This window comes from Saccopteryx leptura, chromosome 2 (assembly GCF_036850995.1).
Source record: "Saccopteryx leptura isolate mSacLep1 chromosome 2, mSacLep1_pri_phased_curated, whole genome shotgun sequence".
Taxonomy (NCBI): domain Eukaryota; kingdom Metazoa; phylum Chordata; class Mammalia; order Chiroptera; family Emballonuridae; genus Saccopteryx; species Saccopteryx leptura.
In genome coordinates this window covers 191,198,173-191,214,240 of record NC_089504.1, presented here as the reverse complement: position 1 = coordinate 191,214,240, position 16,068 = coordinate 191,198,173, and the positions used below count along the sequence as shown (strand labels likewise).

The 16,068-nt window shown below is 37.7% G+C and overlaps 1 protein-coding gene across 1 annotated transcript in view; it reads left to right on the top strand.

Annotated features, from left to right (window-relative positions):
- Positions 1-16,068, top strand: part of LEKR1 (leucine, glutamate and lysine rich 1) — a 226,561-nt gene that overhangs the window by 137,697 nt on the left and 72,796 nt on the right. The window contains 2 exon segments of the mRNA XM_066363543.1: positions 9,783-9,860; positions 10,211-10,414. Coding sequence (XP_066219640.1) covers positions 9,783-9,860; positions 10,211-10,414 — 282 coding nt within the window.

Sequence of the window (16,068 nt, the reverse complement as noted above, 5' to 3'; positions counted from 1 at the left end):
TGGGGATGGCTCCTTGGCCTCTGCCCCAGGCGCTAGAGTGGCTCTGGTCGCAGCAGAGCGACGCCCCAGAGGGGCAGAGCATCGCCCCCTGGTGGGCAGAGCTGCCCCTCTGGTGGGCGTGCCGGGTGGATCCCGGTCGGGCGCATGTGGGAGTCTGTCTGACTGTCTCTCCCCGTTTCCAGCTTCAGAAAAATACAAAAAAGAAAGAAAGAAAGAAAAAAAAAGATCATTCTTTTGTCGTTTAAAGATTTTTAAATGTTTTAATATAAGTTTTGTGTATTTTTACTTATGGGGAAGAGGCAGTTTTTAAGTGGATGAACATGAGGTTCTTTTTTCCCTAAGGTTTATAAGAAAATATTTTCCAAGGTTTATAAGAACTTGTTATGCATAGGAAATGACTTTATTTTTTATTGATTGATTAATTGATTTTAGACAGAGAGAGAGAAAGAGTGTGTGTGTGAGAGAGAAAGCATTCATTTATTGTTCCACTTATTTATGCATTCATTGGTTTCTTTCCATATGTGCCCTGACCTTGGTGTTTGGAGACAGTGCTCCAACTAACTGAGCTAACCAGCCAGGGCCTTGAAAACATCAGTTATGATGCATTGGGCTACAAGTAACAGAGTAGAATGATTTCAAGTTTAGCCAGTTTAGCACTCAGCAGTATCTCCATGGATTATAATGTTCCCTCTGTCTTCACCCTGCTTTCCTCAGCACTGGCTTCACCCCAAGGCTAGGTCCCTTATGACCATTAGGTACCTATACTCCTAGGTACCACATCCAAATGTAACCACCTGAGAGGCAAGAAAGGACTGTTTTTCTGGTGTCTTCTTAGAAGTGGAAAAAAGTTTTCCTAGAAGCCACCAAACAGCACTCTCTTTAAATCTCTTTGGCTAGCACTCTTTTTTACAACCTCTTCTAAAAGAATCACTGGCAAGGGGGAGGGGGCAACCACAGTTAGTTTGGATGAAGCAGGATTTTTCTTGAGAGCAGATAACAGGGCTCTGATGGACAGGAAGTAGTGTTTGCTAAAGAGATAGAGTGTCAATGCTCCTCTGAAAAGTTGGTAGTAAAATATTCCATACATTTTATTTGTATCATAATACTAGATTAATTTAGGGAAGACTTCCCTGAAGTAATGAAAACTATGGATGCTGTAAAATGTGACTTTGTTACCTTCAAATATATATGTAGCTTAGAAATACACATTTTTTTTACTTTCACATATATGTTACATATATATCAAGATAAACATAGATAATAAATAAGACTAACAAGAAAAACTGCTATAGATGCTATTTAGGAATTCCTGAGAGAATACACAGGAAGGATTACAAAAATCAGGGGGAAACCAGTGTGTGGTGGGCATATGACATGCAGGACCTTACTTGGAATCAGTTAACACAAGAAAAGGGATGTAGGATCTGGTGAATCATCAAAACAGTGGTTCTCAACTCCAGTCTGCAGAAGAATCCTGAGGAGCTTACTGAAACTGTATATTACAGTATGACCTTCCCCACAGACCTGGCGCTAGGATCAGTGTCTGGGCTCCATTTCCACAAATAGTCTGATTTTACATTCAGATCTGGGGTGGCTCTGAGCAATTTGCATTTTTATGTACTCCCACCTGATTCTGATGCAGGTTGTCCATTGCCACCCACTCTGAGGAATCATATTTGGAACATTGAAGACACTGGCCCCTCACCAAGCTCCTGCCAATCGGCAGGCTCTGTGTGAAGCAGCATTTGTGAGGCATCTGCATCCAGAATACGACAATGAGTATGCGGACTGGGGCTGGGAAGCCTGGCTGCTACTGAACCCTTGGAGAACCTGGGGTCCCCACACCCAAGACAAAAACCTTCAGTGTCCCCAACATGCCCTGCCCCTTCATCTCAAAATTCAGAAACAAACTAGGGCCAAAATAAACAGCAAAGGGACAAGTAAACAGAGAATCTTAAGGCTAAGAATGAACACCCAACCAGAGGTGATGAGAAAACCCTCCCTTCCAACCTTCCCTCCAAAAGAACAATGGTTCTGAACTCAGGAAAAATTCAACACCCAAGGAAATGGTTAACTAGCAAACAGAAGATGTTAAGATAAATTTTTAAATTTAAGATATCCTTCAAAGAATTCTAGAATTGTAACCATAACAGAATAGATTATTGTGAAAAATAACCTATTAGGAATTTGAGAGATTAGAATATGATTAGAAATATTATCCCATTCATGTTAAAAAATAGGCATGACTGTGCACACACACATATTTAGATGCATTGAATAAATGACCTGCAGCATTACAGGAGTTCCATCTGCAAGGGAAAGTGGGCGTGTACAGAAACTTTTATTTGACTCTGTATACTTATATATTCCTTAAATAGCTTACATTGTGAAAGGATTCACTTTTTAAAAACTTATTTACTCATTTTAGAAAGAGAGGAAAGGAAAGAAAGAAAAACATTGATCTGTTGTTTCATTTATTTATGCATTCATTGGTTGAATCTTGTATGTGCCCTGACTGGGGATCGAACCCACAACCTTGGTGTATCAGGATGATGCTCTAACCAGTTGAACTTACCCAGCCAGGGCTGAAAGTATTCACTTTTATGTATGTAATTAAAAGTACAAAATTCACTTAACTGTCTAGAGTAGTTATGCAAAATATATTTTTAAATTTCGGGGCCTTTTACTTTTATTTGCAGTAACCCATCCTCATTTAACTAATAACTTGAGCAATAGTCAGCTAATGACCTTCATAAATTACTAATTTGTAAAGCTCTGACTTGACCTCTCAGCAATATCTGACACATGTGACCAGTTTGCTCTCGGGGCATTCTCTCATTATTGCCTTCTGAGATACAATACTCTGATGTTTCTTTTACCTCTCTGGTCATGCATGAGATATTTTTGCCTCACAAATAGGTGGCCTGGTGGCATTTCAGTGTCAGAGTATAGATCTGTCTTTCACATGATCCTAGACCAAACAGGTTATGCTTACTTAATTCATTCATAAAATACAACATGCTTGCTGAGTGGTGATGATGTGTAACTGTTGTGTACAGGCACCAGGTGCTGGAGTAACAAGAGTGACAAGCTCCAATAGAGCTGTTTAGGTAGTGTTAAGGGCTGCAAAAATACAGAACAGGCATAATAGGATGTGAGTGATGGGGAAGGGTGGGTATCCCTTTGATAGAGTGGCATCCCTGAGCTGTTGAGTTAAGATCTGAGTAACAAAAAAAACCTAAAATATTAACATCTGGAAGCAGAGAGATCAAAGGCCTTAAATTCTTGGAGTGAGGCCCTGGCCGGTTTGCTCAGCGGTAGAGCATCGGCCTGGCATGTGGGGGACCCGGGGTTCGATTCCCGGCCAGGGCACATAGGCGAAGCGCCCATTTGCTTCTCCACCCCTCTCTTCCCTCTCTGTCTCTCTCTTCCCCTCCCACAGCCGAGGCTCCATTGGAGCAAAGATGGCCCGGGCGCTGGGGATGGCTCCTTGGCCTCTGCCCCAGGCGCTAGAGTGGCTCTGGTCACGGCAGAGCGACCCCCCAGAGGGGCAGAGCATTGCCCCCTGGTGGGCAGAGCTTCGCCCCTGGTGGGCGTGCCGGGTGGATCCCGGTCGGGTGCATGCGGGAGTCTGTCTGACTGTCTCTCCCCGTTTCCAGCTTCAGAAAAATACAAAAAAAAAAAAAAGTCTTGGAGTGAGTTTTACAAATTCAAAAAAAAAAAACATGAAGAAGGCCAGTTGTGGTAGACACACACATATGGCTTCCAAAAACATGCAAATGTCCTAATCCCTGGAATCTGTATGTTACCTTATATGGCAGTGGTCCCCAACCTTTTTTGGGCCACAGACCGGTTTAATGTCAGAAAATATTTTCACGGACTGGCCTTTAGGGTGGGATGGATAAATGTATCACGTGACCGAGACAAGCGTCAAGAGTGAGTCTTAGGTGGATGTAACAGAGGGAATCTGGTCATTTTTAAAAAATAAAACATCGTTCAGACTTAAATATAAATAAAACGGAAATAATGTAAGTTATTTATTCTTTCTCTGTGGACTGGTACCAAATGGCCCACGGACCGGTCCGTGGCCCAGGGCTTGGGGACTACTGTTATATGGCAAGGAGGACTTTACACATGTGATTAAATTAAGGATTTTTATATCGGGAGATTATCCTGGATTATTTGGGCTGGTCCAATGTAATAAAAAAATGTCCTTATCAGAGGAAAACAAGAGGGTCAAAGTCACAAATGTAGATTTGAGGATGAAGCAGAGGTTGGAGTGATGTTATTTGATGGAAGAAGGAGCCACAAGCCAAGGAATGCAGGTGGTCTCTAGAAGCTAGAAAGGTGAGAAAACAGATTCTCTCCTTGGAACTCCCAGAAGGAACACAGCTCTAGTGGCATCTTGATTTTAGGACTTCAGACCTCTGAGCTATAAAATGATAAATATACTTGTGCTGTTTTAAACTGCTAAGCTTGTGGTAATTTATTATAGCAGCAGTAAGAAATTAATACACCAGTAAGTCTAGAGCCTAGTCATGAATTTGGATTTATTCAAGAACAATGGGAAACTGTTGGAGGATTTCTGGCAAGTGAGTGAACTGATCTGATTTGTTTTAAGCAGGCAGCATGGCTACTGCTGGAGAACAGACTGGAGCAACCAGGGAGACTAGGGGGAAGCTGTGCATTCATACAGGTGAGAAGTGACGGGGTAGTATAAAGCAGTCGTTCTCAAGCTCCAGGCCACGGACCGGTACCGGTCCTTGGGCCATTTGGTACCAGTCCACAGAGAAAGAATAAATAACTTACATTATTTCCGTTTTATTTATATTTAAGTCTGAACGATGTTTTATTTTTTAAAAATGACCAGATTCCCTCTGTTACATCCATCTAATACTCACTCTTGACGCTTGTCTCGGTCACGTGATACATTTATCTGCCCTACCCTAAAGGCCGGTCCATGAAAATATTTTCTGACATTAAACCGGTCTGTGGCCCAAAAAAGGTTGGGGACTGCTAGTATAAAGCTATAGTGTAGAGACAAAGAGAAATATATATTGGAGGCCAATCTGACAGGATTTACTGATGGAGTAGATGTGGCTGTGGAAGAGGGGACTGGAAAGGAAAGGAGAGAATAAAGGATGGCGTTTGGGGTTTTACAGCTCAGAAGCAGCACATTATAGTGGCTAAGAGCCTAGACTCCAGACCAGACTGCTGGGGTTCAAATCCCAGCACTACTAAGGAGCAGTCATGTCACCTCGGGCACATTGCTTATATCTCTAGTCTCAGTTTTCTCAGCTCTAAGAAGGGAAGATGGGCTGCTTTGAAGGTTGCATCAGATATATAAGGTGTTAGCTTTTAGGATCATTACTGTGTTGGTGCCATTTATTGAAGTGAGAAAATCTGTAAGAGAAATGGACGTGGGAGTGAAGGAGATAAAAAACAGTACTTTTGATCTGTTAAATTTGAGATGCTTTTGGACAGCAAAGTAAAAATATCAAGGAGGTGGTTTGAGAATGACTAGTTCATATAAAGGAGTAGAATGGTATGGACCCTTGTCTTTCAAATTAGGGGAAGATATCCAATTATTTCATCTGATTTTGTTCGCTTTGATTGGCAGGAACACTAGGGGGCTTTCAGAAGGCTTATTTAAAGCAGTTGAGGAGAGAGGATTAACACTATTTGCCTAGAGTAAAAGAAAGAATGCAGTGTTTAAAAAGATGTATGCATTCCTTCTATTCCTTTCAATTTCTCCCATCCTAATGAAGGTGAAGAAAACAATTGGGTAGTGAAGGGCAGACATAGAAAGAGTGGCTTAACTAGAGTGGGGATGAGAATTGACCCTGATGACACGAGGGGAGTCTTGGGATGATAGGCTCTCTAGAGAGCAGGCTTTATTTAAAAATGCAGCCAAGATTAATTGTCCACATAGTTAATAAAGTAACCACTAAAAGGAGTTCTACTCCCTGTCTCTAGATTTGGAAAAGTGCTTACAAGAGTTTGAACACAGTGTGAACATTTTGGGGCTGCTGAATCTCAAAGCATTTTTGTTTCTTTAAAATATTTTTTTCCATTGATTTGAGAGGGAAGAAGGGAAGAGAGAAAAGTATCAGCTCATTCCATTTAGTTGTTCCAAATAGCTGTGTAGTCATTGACTGCTTCTAGTTTATGTTCTGACCGGGGATCGATCCCAAACCTCGGCGCATCGTGACAATGCTCTATCCACTGAGACATCCAACCAGGGCCTCAAAATAGTTTTTAAAGTAACATTTTTGTCTGATTTCAATGCTAATGTATAAAACTTGAGAAATACAGGAATATAGTAGAAAAAAGAACACTGTAATTATATTAGAATATATCCTTATAGTTTGTTTTTCTAAATAATGTAATTTTTAAACATATGTTTATTTAGTGATCTATGATCTTATAATATATATTTACTTAGTTATCTTTTCCTATGTCATTACATGATAGATTCTTTAATTATTATTAAATGGCTCTAAAGTATTTCAATCTATGGGTGGACCATAACTTATTTACTAATCCTTTGTTTTTTAGAATTTCTAAATTTTTTATTTTTATAAAAAAAATACTTTGAAATTCATATAGGTAAGTCTTTCTACTCATACACAGTTATTTTCTTAGGATTTTTGCTAGAACCAAACTTGCATATTTTAAGGGTTTTAACACATAATAATGTCTCATTGCACTCCAATAAGATTATACTGATTTTCAAACTCAGCAATATTTGTAAATACCCATCTCTCTTAGCCAATACTGGGTATTATAACTAAAAAGGGAAAAAAAAGTTACTAGTTTATTTGGTAAAAAATTGTACCCCTGCATTTTTGGCTCTTTGTATTCTTTGCTTTGTGATTTGTCTGAGCAGAGCCTTTGCCCACTTTCCTAATGGCATATTCATCTTTTCCTGATTCCTTCTTTCCTAATATTTTATTTGGAAGTAATTTCCAAATACTCTGATTCTCATCAAAATTTATATCTAGCTATAGGAACCATTAATGATTTTTGCCTTATGCCTTATCCAATCTTTACTATAGAGGTTGCTAAGTGATGATTTTCCAACTCCAGCCCTCCCTCCCACTTATTAGTCAGTCCTCAGCATTTTACTTAAACAAGAGTTTCCCTTCTTCCCATTTATAAAAAATGTACTATTGGTATGGACTCATGAATTCTTACTTTTTCAATGGTTTATAATTTATTACTGTACTTAATTATTTTGGTACACAGATTGTCCTAGGCTTAGCTAGTGAGAGCTCCTGCACGCAGGCTTGTGTGACTTTGGAACATGATCTCGTCACATTTTATAAGCACTTTCTTCCTTTCTGGCATAATAAGATGTTTCAGATTGGCCTTCTCTGTCCCACCCTTGGAGTGCACCATTTCTCTGAATAGTCTACTTCCTCTGAATGGGGAATGGTATTAGAGACCAAGATCTGTGCTCTAAGTGTCCTTCTGCACTACTTGACTCTGGTGATGGTTTCATTGGGCTCACTCTTCATTTAGTCCAACTTATCAAAATGCATGCAGTTTCATTGTATGTCAATATAATACCTTAATAATAAAGAAAATAACATTTTTATAAAAAATGGAAGACTGTAATAGAATGTTCAGGGATAAAAGCTTAGTGATAAAATTTTAAAGAAAATCAAAGTGATTACTATAAAATTCACTAGAATTTTTTTAAGGTGAAAGGACTTTGCTCAGTTAGGACCAGTAACATGAAGCTTCTAGGGTAGCTGTTAAAATTTTATTTTTTTACCTGGATGGTAGTTACAAGAATGTTCTGATAATTTATTACATTATGTTTCTTAATGTAATTTTCTGTCTTACAATTTTGACATATTTTACTATAAAAAAGTTTAAAGATAAATGAAAGTTATTCATGTTCATGATGTTTTAAAATTATTTATTGGACACTAAAGTCATTCTGCAAGTAGAGTAAACCCACTGATAATCTAAGTAACATTTCATTGTACAATATAAGCTATTTTAAGGTACATCCAGATAATGATTTGATAAACAGTCTATATAAACTTAAATTGGAATATTAACCTTTCTTCATATAATAACTTTTTCTTCTCCCTCCTCCTTCTCCCCTTCTTCTTCTTCTCCTTCTTCTTCCTCTTCCTCTTCCTCTTCTCTTCTTCTTCTTCCTTCTTCCTTCATTTTCTTCTTCCTTCTTCCTTCATCTTTCTTCTTTCTTCTTTTTTTCAAGTGAGAGGAAGGGGAATATAGACAAACTCCTGCTTGCACCCCGAATGGGATCCACCCAACAACCTCCATCTGGGGCTGATGCTCTGCCCATCTGGAGGCATGCTCACAACCAAGCTATTTTTAGAGCCTGAGGCAGATGCTCCACAGAGCCATCCTCAGCTCCTGGGGCCAATGAGCTCAAACCAATCAAGTCATGGCTGTGGGAGAGGAAGAGAGGATGGGGGGTGAAGGGTGTAGAAACAGATGGTCACTTCTCCTATGTGCCCTGACTGGGAATTGAACCTGGGACATTCACATGCCAGGCCGACTACCACTGAGCCAACTGGCCAGGGCTATATTAACTTTTGAGTATTGTTACAAAACCCAATTATATAAGATCAAGACAAATGTTTATTTCAGTTTTAGAATTTCTTTTGTGTTTTCTTAATAGTTTTTGTTTCTCCGCTAAGATTTTAAAAACCTTTTCATTAATTAAAGTAGATTCTATGAACAGAATTATATTTGCTTCTTTAACAATCCTTTTCTGATCATTTCAATGTTTGATTCATCTCAGTCAGTCCATACTAACTATCTTTTCTCTCGAGAATGGGTTATGCTATTCTGTTTTCTCCTATGTTGAGTAATGTTTATTTTGGACATTGTGAATGTTATGTTATGGAGTTTCTGGATTCTGTTATATTCCTCCAAATAATGGTGGGGGTGGTGTTGCTTTAAGCAAGCAATTAATTTGGTTGGCTTCACGTTGCAAAATGCTTCTAAGGCAGCAGCTCCATGTCAGTTCAGTCTGTGTGTCTTTCACTAGGCTGGTTGTAATCTGCCCTATGTGCATGGAGTTCTGAGCTCAGCCAGACATGTCAGGCAGAGTTTATATGCAGTATTTGGGACTCCCTCTCTCTGGCTCTCTCCTATTCAAGGTTCATTCTTTACTTTATAGCAGCTATGGTTTCCTCAACACTGTCCTCTAGTTCTCAGACCAGAATGACTGTGAATTTGCTACCAGTTTTCTATCAGAATTTTAATTTCCCCTACATGGTGCAGACTGGGGCCTGCTCTCAAATGTAAAATGATTAAGCAAACAAATAACCTGATATCAAGCTGTCACCCCACTCCAAGAGTCAACTTCCTTCCAGAATCTGCCTGCTTTTGGTCACTTTCCAATACCTTCACATAGGAGTTTTTCTTTTTTTCAAAGATGTTCAAAAATAAGACTTTTTATTTAAGTTGAGATTAGTCTAATAAGAGCTTACTTGGTCATTATAAAGGTAGACTAATGTTTATTTCTTTAAAGAAATAATAAGATGATGGTAAGAACTTTTTTCTAAATAAAATAATGATAAAGAAAAACACCTATAGTCAGATTAACAGATTAAATAGTTGTAAAAGAAAAATCCTTTGACTGTATATTTCAAGGAAATCTTCATATATAACCACAAGCAGAATATGAAGATAAGAAAAGTAATAAAGGAAAAGCATGTTTAAAACAGGAAAACAGTTATAGTTTAGCTATTTTGAAATAAAATATTTCAACCACTTTTGCCTTATTTTAGGGATAAGTCTAATGAAGCTGGTGACTGTCAAAGAGAACTTAGAAAACTGAAATTTGAATCCATTATTTTTGAATCAAGGTATACTTTGTAAATTTTTTAATTAATATTTTTTAGTACTGTAATTGAATTTGAAATTATATTTTAAATTACATTTTATTAAATATGTACTTAGGTTTTCTTATTATAGTGCTTACATATATATTACACAATTTAGGTTTATAATATCTTAAAGCTGATTAGAGATTTTTGCCTTTGCCTAGATGGAAAAATTTTAATATCACAGAATTATCCCTTTTTCTAGCATTCTTAATTTTTATAAGTTAAAGTTATAATCTCTAATTTCAAATGGAATTTTCATATATCTTTGATGAACACGAGAATATAGTATCTAATGCACATTGATGGATTTCTTTTCCATTCCTTTTTAGACACAGCATATTGCTTAAAGAGAAAAAAGAGTCTTTAATGGCTTTTCAACAAATATATAAAACTTTACAGGAAGAACTGACTGCAAAAGAAAAGCAAGAAGAAGACATAAAAAGGAGAGTTAATCTTACAGAAAAGGAACTAGAGATAACCAAAACTCTTCTGAATCAGACAAAGGAAGAGGTTGTAGCACTGAAACATGAAAGGTACAGTCAAGAATAATTTTTTCCAAAAGTATTTTATGTTTATGTTAGTATTCCATACATATTTGAAACATCAAGGTGCTACATATTTTAATAATAACGAGTTGCAGGGTTAAAGATGTATTTCACTTGAAAGGCCATTTCATCCTACCACCTCATTTTATAGGGGTCAAACTAAAGCTTCAATTAGTTAAATTTCTTGCTTAACATCATACAGTCAGTTAATGAAAGTGGAGATGTAACACACATTGCATTTGATGTGAGCTTTTTATTGGAAAGACTCAAAAAGACCATGTGTGGTACTTTGCTGAATTCACCTGGGTCAGTAATTGATGTAGTCTGTTGTTTTCCAATAGAGAAACATCTTTTTTGTACACCTTTCTTTTTACTGGTTTCTGCTTTTCTTCTTTGTTGTTTGTCAACACCTCTTACTGAGGACTTGCCATAGCACAGTTACTTCTGGTACTGAGGTCGTACCTAGGGTGCTGAGAAACACACTCATTCAGTCTTCCTAGATATGTTCACTGTTCATTTGTCATTAAATTAACCTTCACTACTTAATATCTTTACTTTGCTTTCTTTCTTTCTGAGTCCTTAGATTTAAATGTATATTTGATATATGGCACAAATTTTGGGTTTTTTTTAATTGGTTTTTATCATATCTGGAAGTCTTTAATAGGAGATATTATTCCATTTACTGATATAATTATTGCATTCCAGAAGAACCCAAGTTCCATAAAGGCAAGAATTTTTGTTTTATATTATTCTCTGTGCATAAAAAAATTATTATTTGGCTACTTATTTTATAGTCTTCTTATCAGTTTCACCTTTTATTTTATTTTTTATTTTATTCATTTTATTTTATGAGGAATTGACTGCTTTCTAATTTAGAAGAGTTGTAATCATTTTTTAATTCTTTAAAGGGTAACTATTTGCTAAGGGAGAGTCTGAGAGTGGGTCTCCAGAAGTAGGAAGCTTATAGCTTAGAATTTGGTTTCTTGTCTCAGAACTTTCTCACCAACACTCTGCCTGGGTCATATCTGTCTCTAGTCCAGGCTACCAGGGGGTCTGTCTAGTTCACAGAGAAACAAGTCTTGTCTCTGCTTCATTCTGGAATGAAAACATTTACTTCTGTTTGATTAAGGATGAATAACTGAAGAGCTGATTACTAGCCACCATTTCTTCCTTTTCTGCCATACCAATCACCTAGTTTTTGCACTTTGTAGTAATATGACTCTTCCTTCCACCTCATGATACCTGCCACTTCACAGTTGTGCAGTTGCTCAGCCCATAACATATTAGAAGCAGCAATTTTATAAGTAGGAAATTTGCAAAAGCCAGGTTTACTAATAACAAGAGGGAATGGCAGCTGGAAGGTTGAGAGAGAAACTATAAATGCGAACAAAAATTTAAAAGCATTGCCATTTGGCTCAATATACAATAGAGACAAATGTTCTTACACACATCAATAACCTTTATCATCACTATATTTATAACATGTAATAGTTGATGGGCATAATGATGAAAGATAGAATCAGAAAGGTTAAAATCAATTACAGAAGGATTTAGAGAAGAAACCACATTGAGACTGGTAGGAAAGGTGGAGACTCGAAAAGGGCTGCCTCCACTCCCATAGGTAGTGGCTGAGATCCCCCTGCAGAGGTTCCCTCTGAGAAACATGGGGTTTCAACCCAAAGCCAGGCTCCCCAGCCCTGAGCACCAGTGCTGGGAAGAGGCACACACTTACTTAACACCTGGCTGTGAAAATCAACAGGGAGAGATGCGAGTCTGTCTCAGGGAGAGATGCGAGTCTGCTGGAGACACATGCACCCTCTTTAATTTTTTTTTTTTTAAATTGGTTTTAGAGAGAGAAGAAAGGAGAGAGAGAAAGAGAGAAAAATTAATTTGTTGTTCCACTTATTTATGCATTCATTGGTAGATTCTTATATGTGCCCTAACTGGGGACCACAACCTTGGCACACATATCTCAGGACATTGCTCTAACCAACTGAGCTACCCAGCCAGGGTAAGAATTGATATTTTATAAAATGAGTAAAATCACTATAATCTTAATGAGGTGTTATAGTAAATATTTTCAAGAGCACATTTGTTTTGTCATTGGAAAGAGTTGGGAGATTATAAAGGGATTTGTGATAGTCAAGCTATCACTTAAGTTAATCAATACATATACCCAAAATATCAATATGAAAAGACCAACAAGGGTACATCCAAGAGAATTAGAGTGTATTATTTTTATTACAGGGTTGAGTTAGTTTCTATGGAAATTTAGTCTAGAAAGTATATATTTAATTAGCATAACTTGGACAGCACAAGATTAATGCCTTTAACTTGTTTGCAGGAGTTTAAAAAGCTGGTTTCTGTTGCCAATAGTTGGTTGGAAGGGAAAACAGAGATGCCACAAATAAAATTTTTTGGATGTGCAAAACAGTTTTTATTTCTTACGAACTATAGGACTCCAAGTTCCCTGATTCTTGATCAGAACTACATTAACACCAAAAATCAAGTTATCAAGGCAGAGAGGAGGGCGCTAAAGGAGTTGGGATTCAAATTCAATTACTAAAATATATATATTAATTTTAAAATTTGGTATTGTATACTATGATTCAAAAATAATGGATTCAAACTTCAGTTTTCTAAGTTCTCTTTGACAGTCGTCAGCTTCATTAGACTTATCCCCAGAATAAGACAAAAGTGGTTCAAATATTTCAAAATAGTTAAAGAATAACTATTTCCCTGTTTTAAACATACATATTTTTTGTTACTTTTCTTATCTTCATATTCTGTTTGTGGTTATATGTGCAGATTTCCTTGAAATTAGAAATATATTGGTTTTTTTTTCCTTTTTCCAAGTCAGAAGAGGGGAGATAGACAGACTACTGCATGTGCCCCAACTGGGATCCACCTGGCAACCCCTGTCTGGGGCTGATGCTTGAACCAATCATGCCACTGGCTGCAGGAGGGGAGGAGGGAGAGAAAAGAGAAAGCAGGGGAGGGGGAGTGGAGAGAAGCAGATGGTCACTTCTCTTGTGTGCCCTGACCAGGGATCAAACCTAGGATGTCCATATGCTGGGCTGATGCTCTATCCACTGAATCACCAGCCAGGGCCAGAAATACAGAAATATATTGTCTTGCTGGACATAAAGGGAGAGACTGATAGTAATAGTAGAGGACTTTAACACCCCATTGGCATCACTGGATAGATCTTCCAGAAAGAAAGTCAACAAAGAAATGGAGGCCTTAAATGACACACTAGATGAGATGAATTTAACTGATATCTTCAGAGCATTTTACCCCAAAGTAGCAGAATATGCATTCTTTTCAAGTGTACATGGGACATTTTCTAGGATAGACGGTATGTTAGGACACAAAACAAGTCACAATAAATTTAAGGAGATTGAAATCATATCAAGCATCTTCTCTGATCATGATGTCAGCTATATATTCTAAATAAATGGTAGCAAATCATACATTTTAGGACATGAAATAAATAAAAATTTTAAGTTTTCTATTTAGAACTTTGGTTATCTGAGCAATAGTTTTATATTCCTATATTATCAGTAATACCTTATTTCAATGATGTTAATTAATTAGATTTAACCATTTAGATGAATGCTATCCCCTTCATAGTGATCATTAAAAAGATCTTATCTTTGTTCAGACATTTCTGGAACTCTCTTCTGAGGAGTGTCTTAAGTGCACATGTCTTAGAATATCTTCAATATAATGACTCTCATTTTGAAGTGAATGAATTTCATTTTAAAAATAATTTCAATAGGTCCAATGAAAACAATTCCAGTGAATATGATGGGGAATCAACCTGGGAAATACCATTTAGGATCAAAAATAAAATAAAATTTTTTAATGCTTAGTAAATTCTCTCATTGCAATTTTGAAAAAGGCAGTTTTATGAGTGTTTTGAGAATTGATAACATCATTAGAATAAATACAGAGCTTTCTTAAAGGGTTGCTTTGAAATAGCACAGTCACATGAATGTTGATGGTTTTAAAAAAATTTAGTATGATTCTAATCTTACCTCTATTGTAAGCTGTGAGTGAGAAGGATAATTTCTGTAAATTTTCAGAGAATAGAGCCAAAACTGAACTCTCTCTTTCTCCTCTTCCCCCCTTTTTTTCCCTCTCACATCTTTGCCCCTTTTCCTTCTTTGTTCTCTATACTGTAGCCAAAAGCAGGCATGGAATTACCTTCTCATCTGGTGGCACTAAGTTTATTGACAAAATGTCTGTTACATTAAAAATAAATTACTTATGCCTGACCTGTGGTGGCGCAGTGGGATAAAACGTCAACCTGGAACACTGAGGTCGCCAGTTCGAAACCTTGGGCTTGCCTGGTCAAGGCACATATGGGAGTCGAAGCTTCCTGCTCCTCCCCTTTCTCTCTCTCTCTCTCTCTCTCTCTGTCTCTCTCTCTCTCTCACTCCTCTCTCTCTAAAAACAAAATCAATAAAAAATAAATTACTTATGAAACAGTAAATTATCATAGGATTATTCCTAGACACAGGATTGTCCTTGTCCTTGGTCCTAGGCCACTTCTCAGACTTTGTCTTCCCTGTCCTCTATTGTATTCTCAGAGGCTGGCAGATAATTTCACTCAGTAAATATTTGTTGAGTGAATGAATGACTTGCTTTGGATAATTCAGTCAGTCAATAACTATTTGTTGAGCATTTACTCTGTGCCAGGTATATGTAGCCTGGACATACAGTGATGAATCTGAAACATCCCATTCTCATGAAGCTTAAATTCTAATTCAGAGACAAGGAGTAAAAAGAGAGAGAGAGAGAGAGCACTAACTGGAATATTATAGATTGTGATAATGTATAAATAATGGTGTGTTGTAGTAAAGACTGACAGAAGGGCTGCATATGTTGAAAAGGGTGGCCATAAAAGTGACTTCTGAGGTGATGCATAAAGAGAGACAAGGGAGACATGTCCAGGCCAAAAGCCAGGGAAGAGCTTCCAAGCAAAGAACCAGCTTAGCAAGTTTTTGGAAGTGGCACTGTGGCTGGAGGCCTAGCAAGTGTGAAGGAGGCAGGCCAGGGTCACGTCATGCAGGCCTTGCCTTTGACATTATTGTTTTAAAACATTGTCTTTCTTCAACTGTTACCCCGCCCCTTTCCTGACTTTGTTTCAGTTCTTTTCCTTTCTCTACTGGGATCACCTGACAGTAGACATTCCTTAAGGTTCATGCATGCCCTTGGCTTTCCTTTTCGCTTTCTTTCCTTCAGCATACTGTCAGCTGAGGAAGTTTGTTCTGGATACTTTGCTTTGAAGCACCAATGGGACCTTAAAAGTAGAGGTGACCCTAAGCAGTGGAGATGTGTAAGTCCCTCCAAAAGGAGAAGGTGGACTCAGGAAAATCTTTTAAAATAAAGATGTTTGATGATAGCCACAGAGATTCTTGTCCATTAGGACTTGGCAGTGCCTAGAAATCTGCTACACAGCAAGGTCCCTAACCATTGTGTAGAAGGACTACTAGTGACCAGGATCCAGATGTGCTCACCAAAGGCCAGAGCCCTGCTGACTCCCAGATAGTGTTGTTTCTCATGTACACCTCCCAAGCACAGAGCCCTTGCTGAAGTTCCAATGAGACCATTATAAAAATGGTCCCCACAACTAA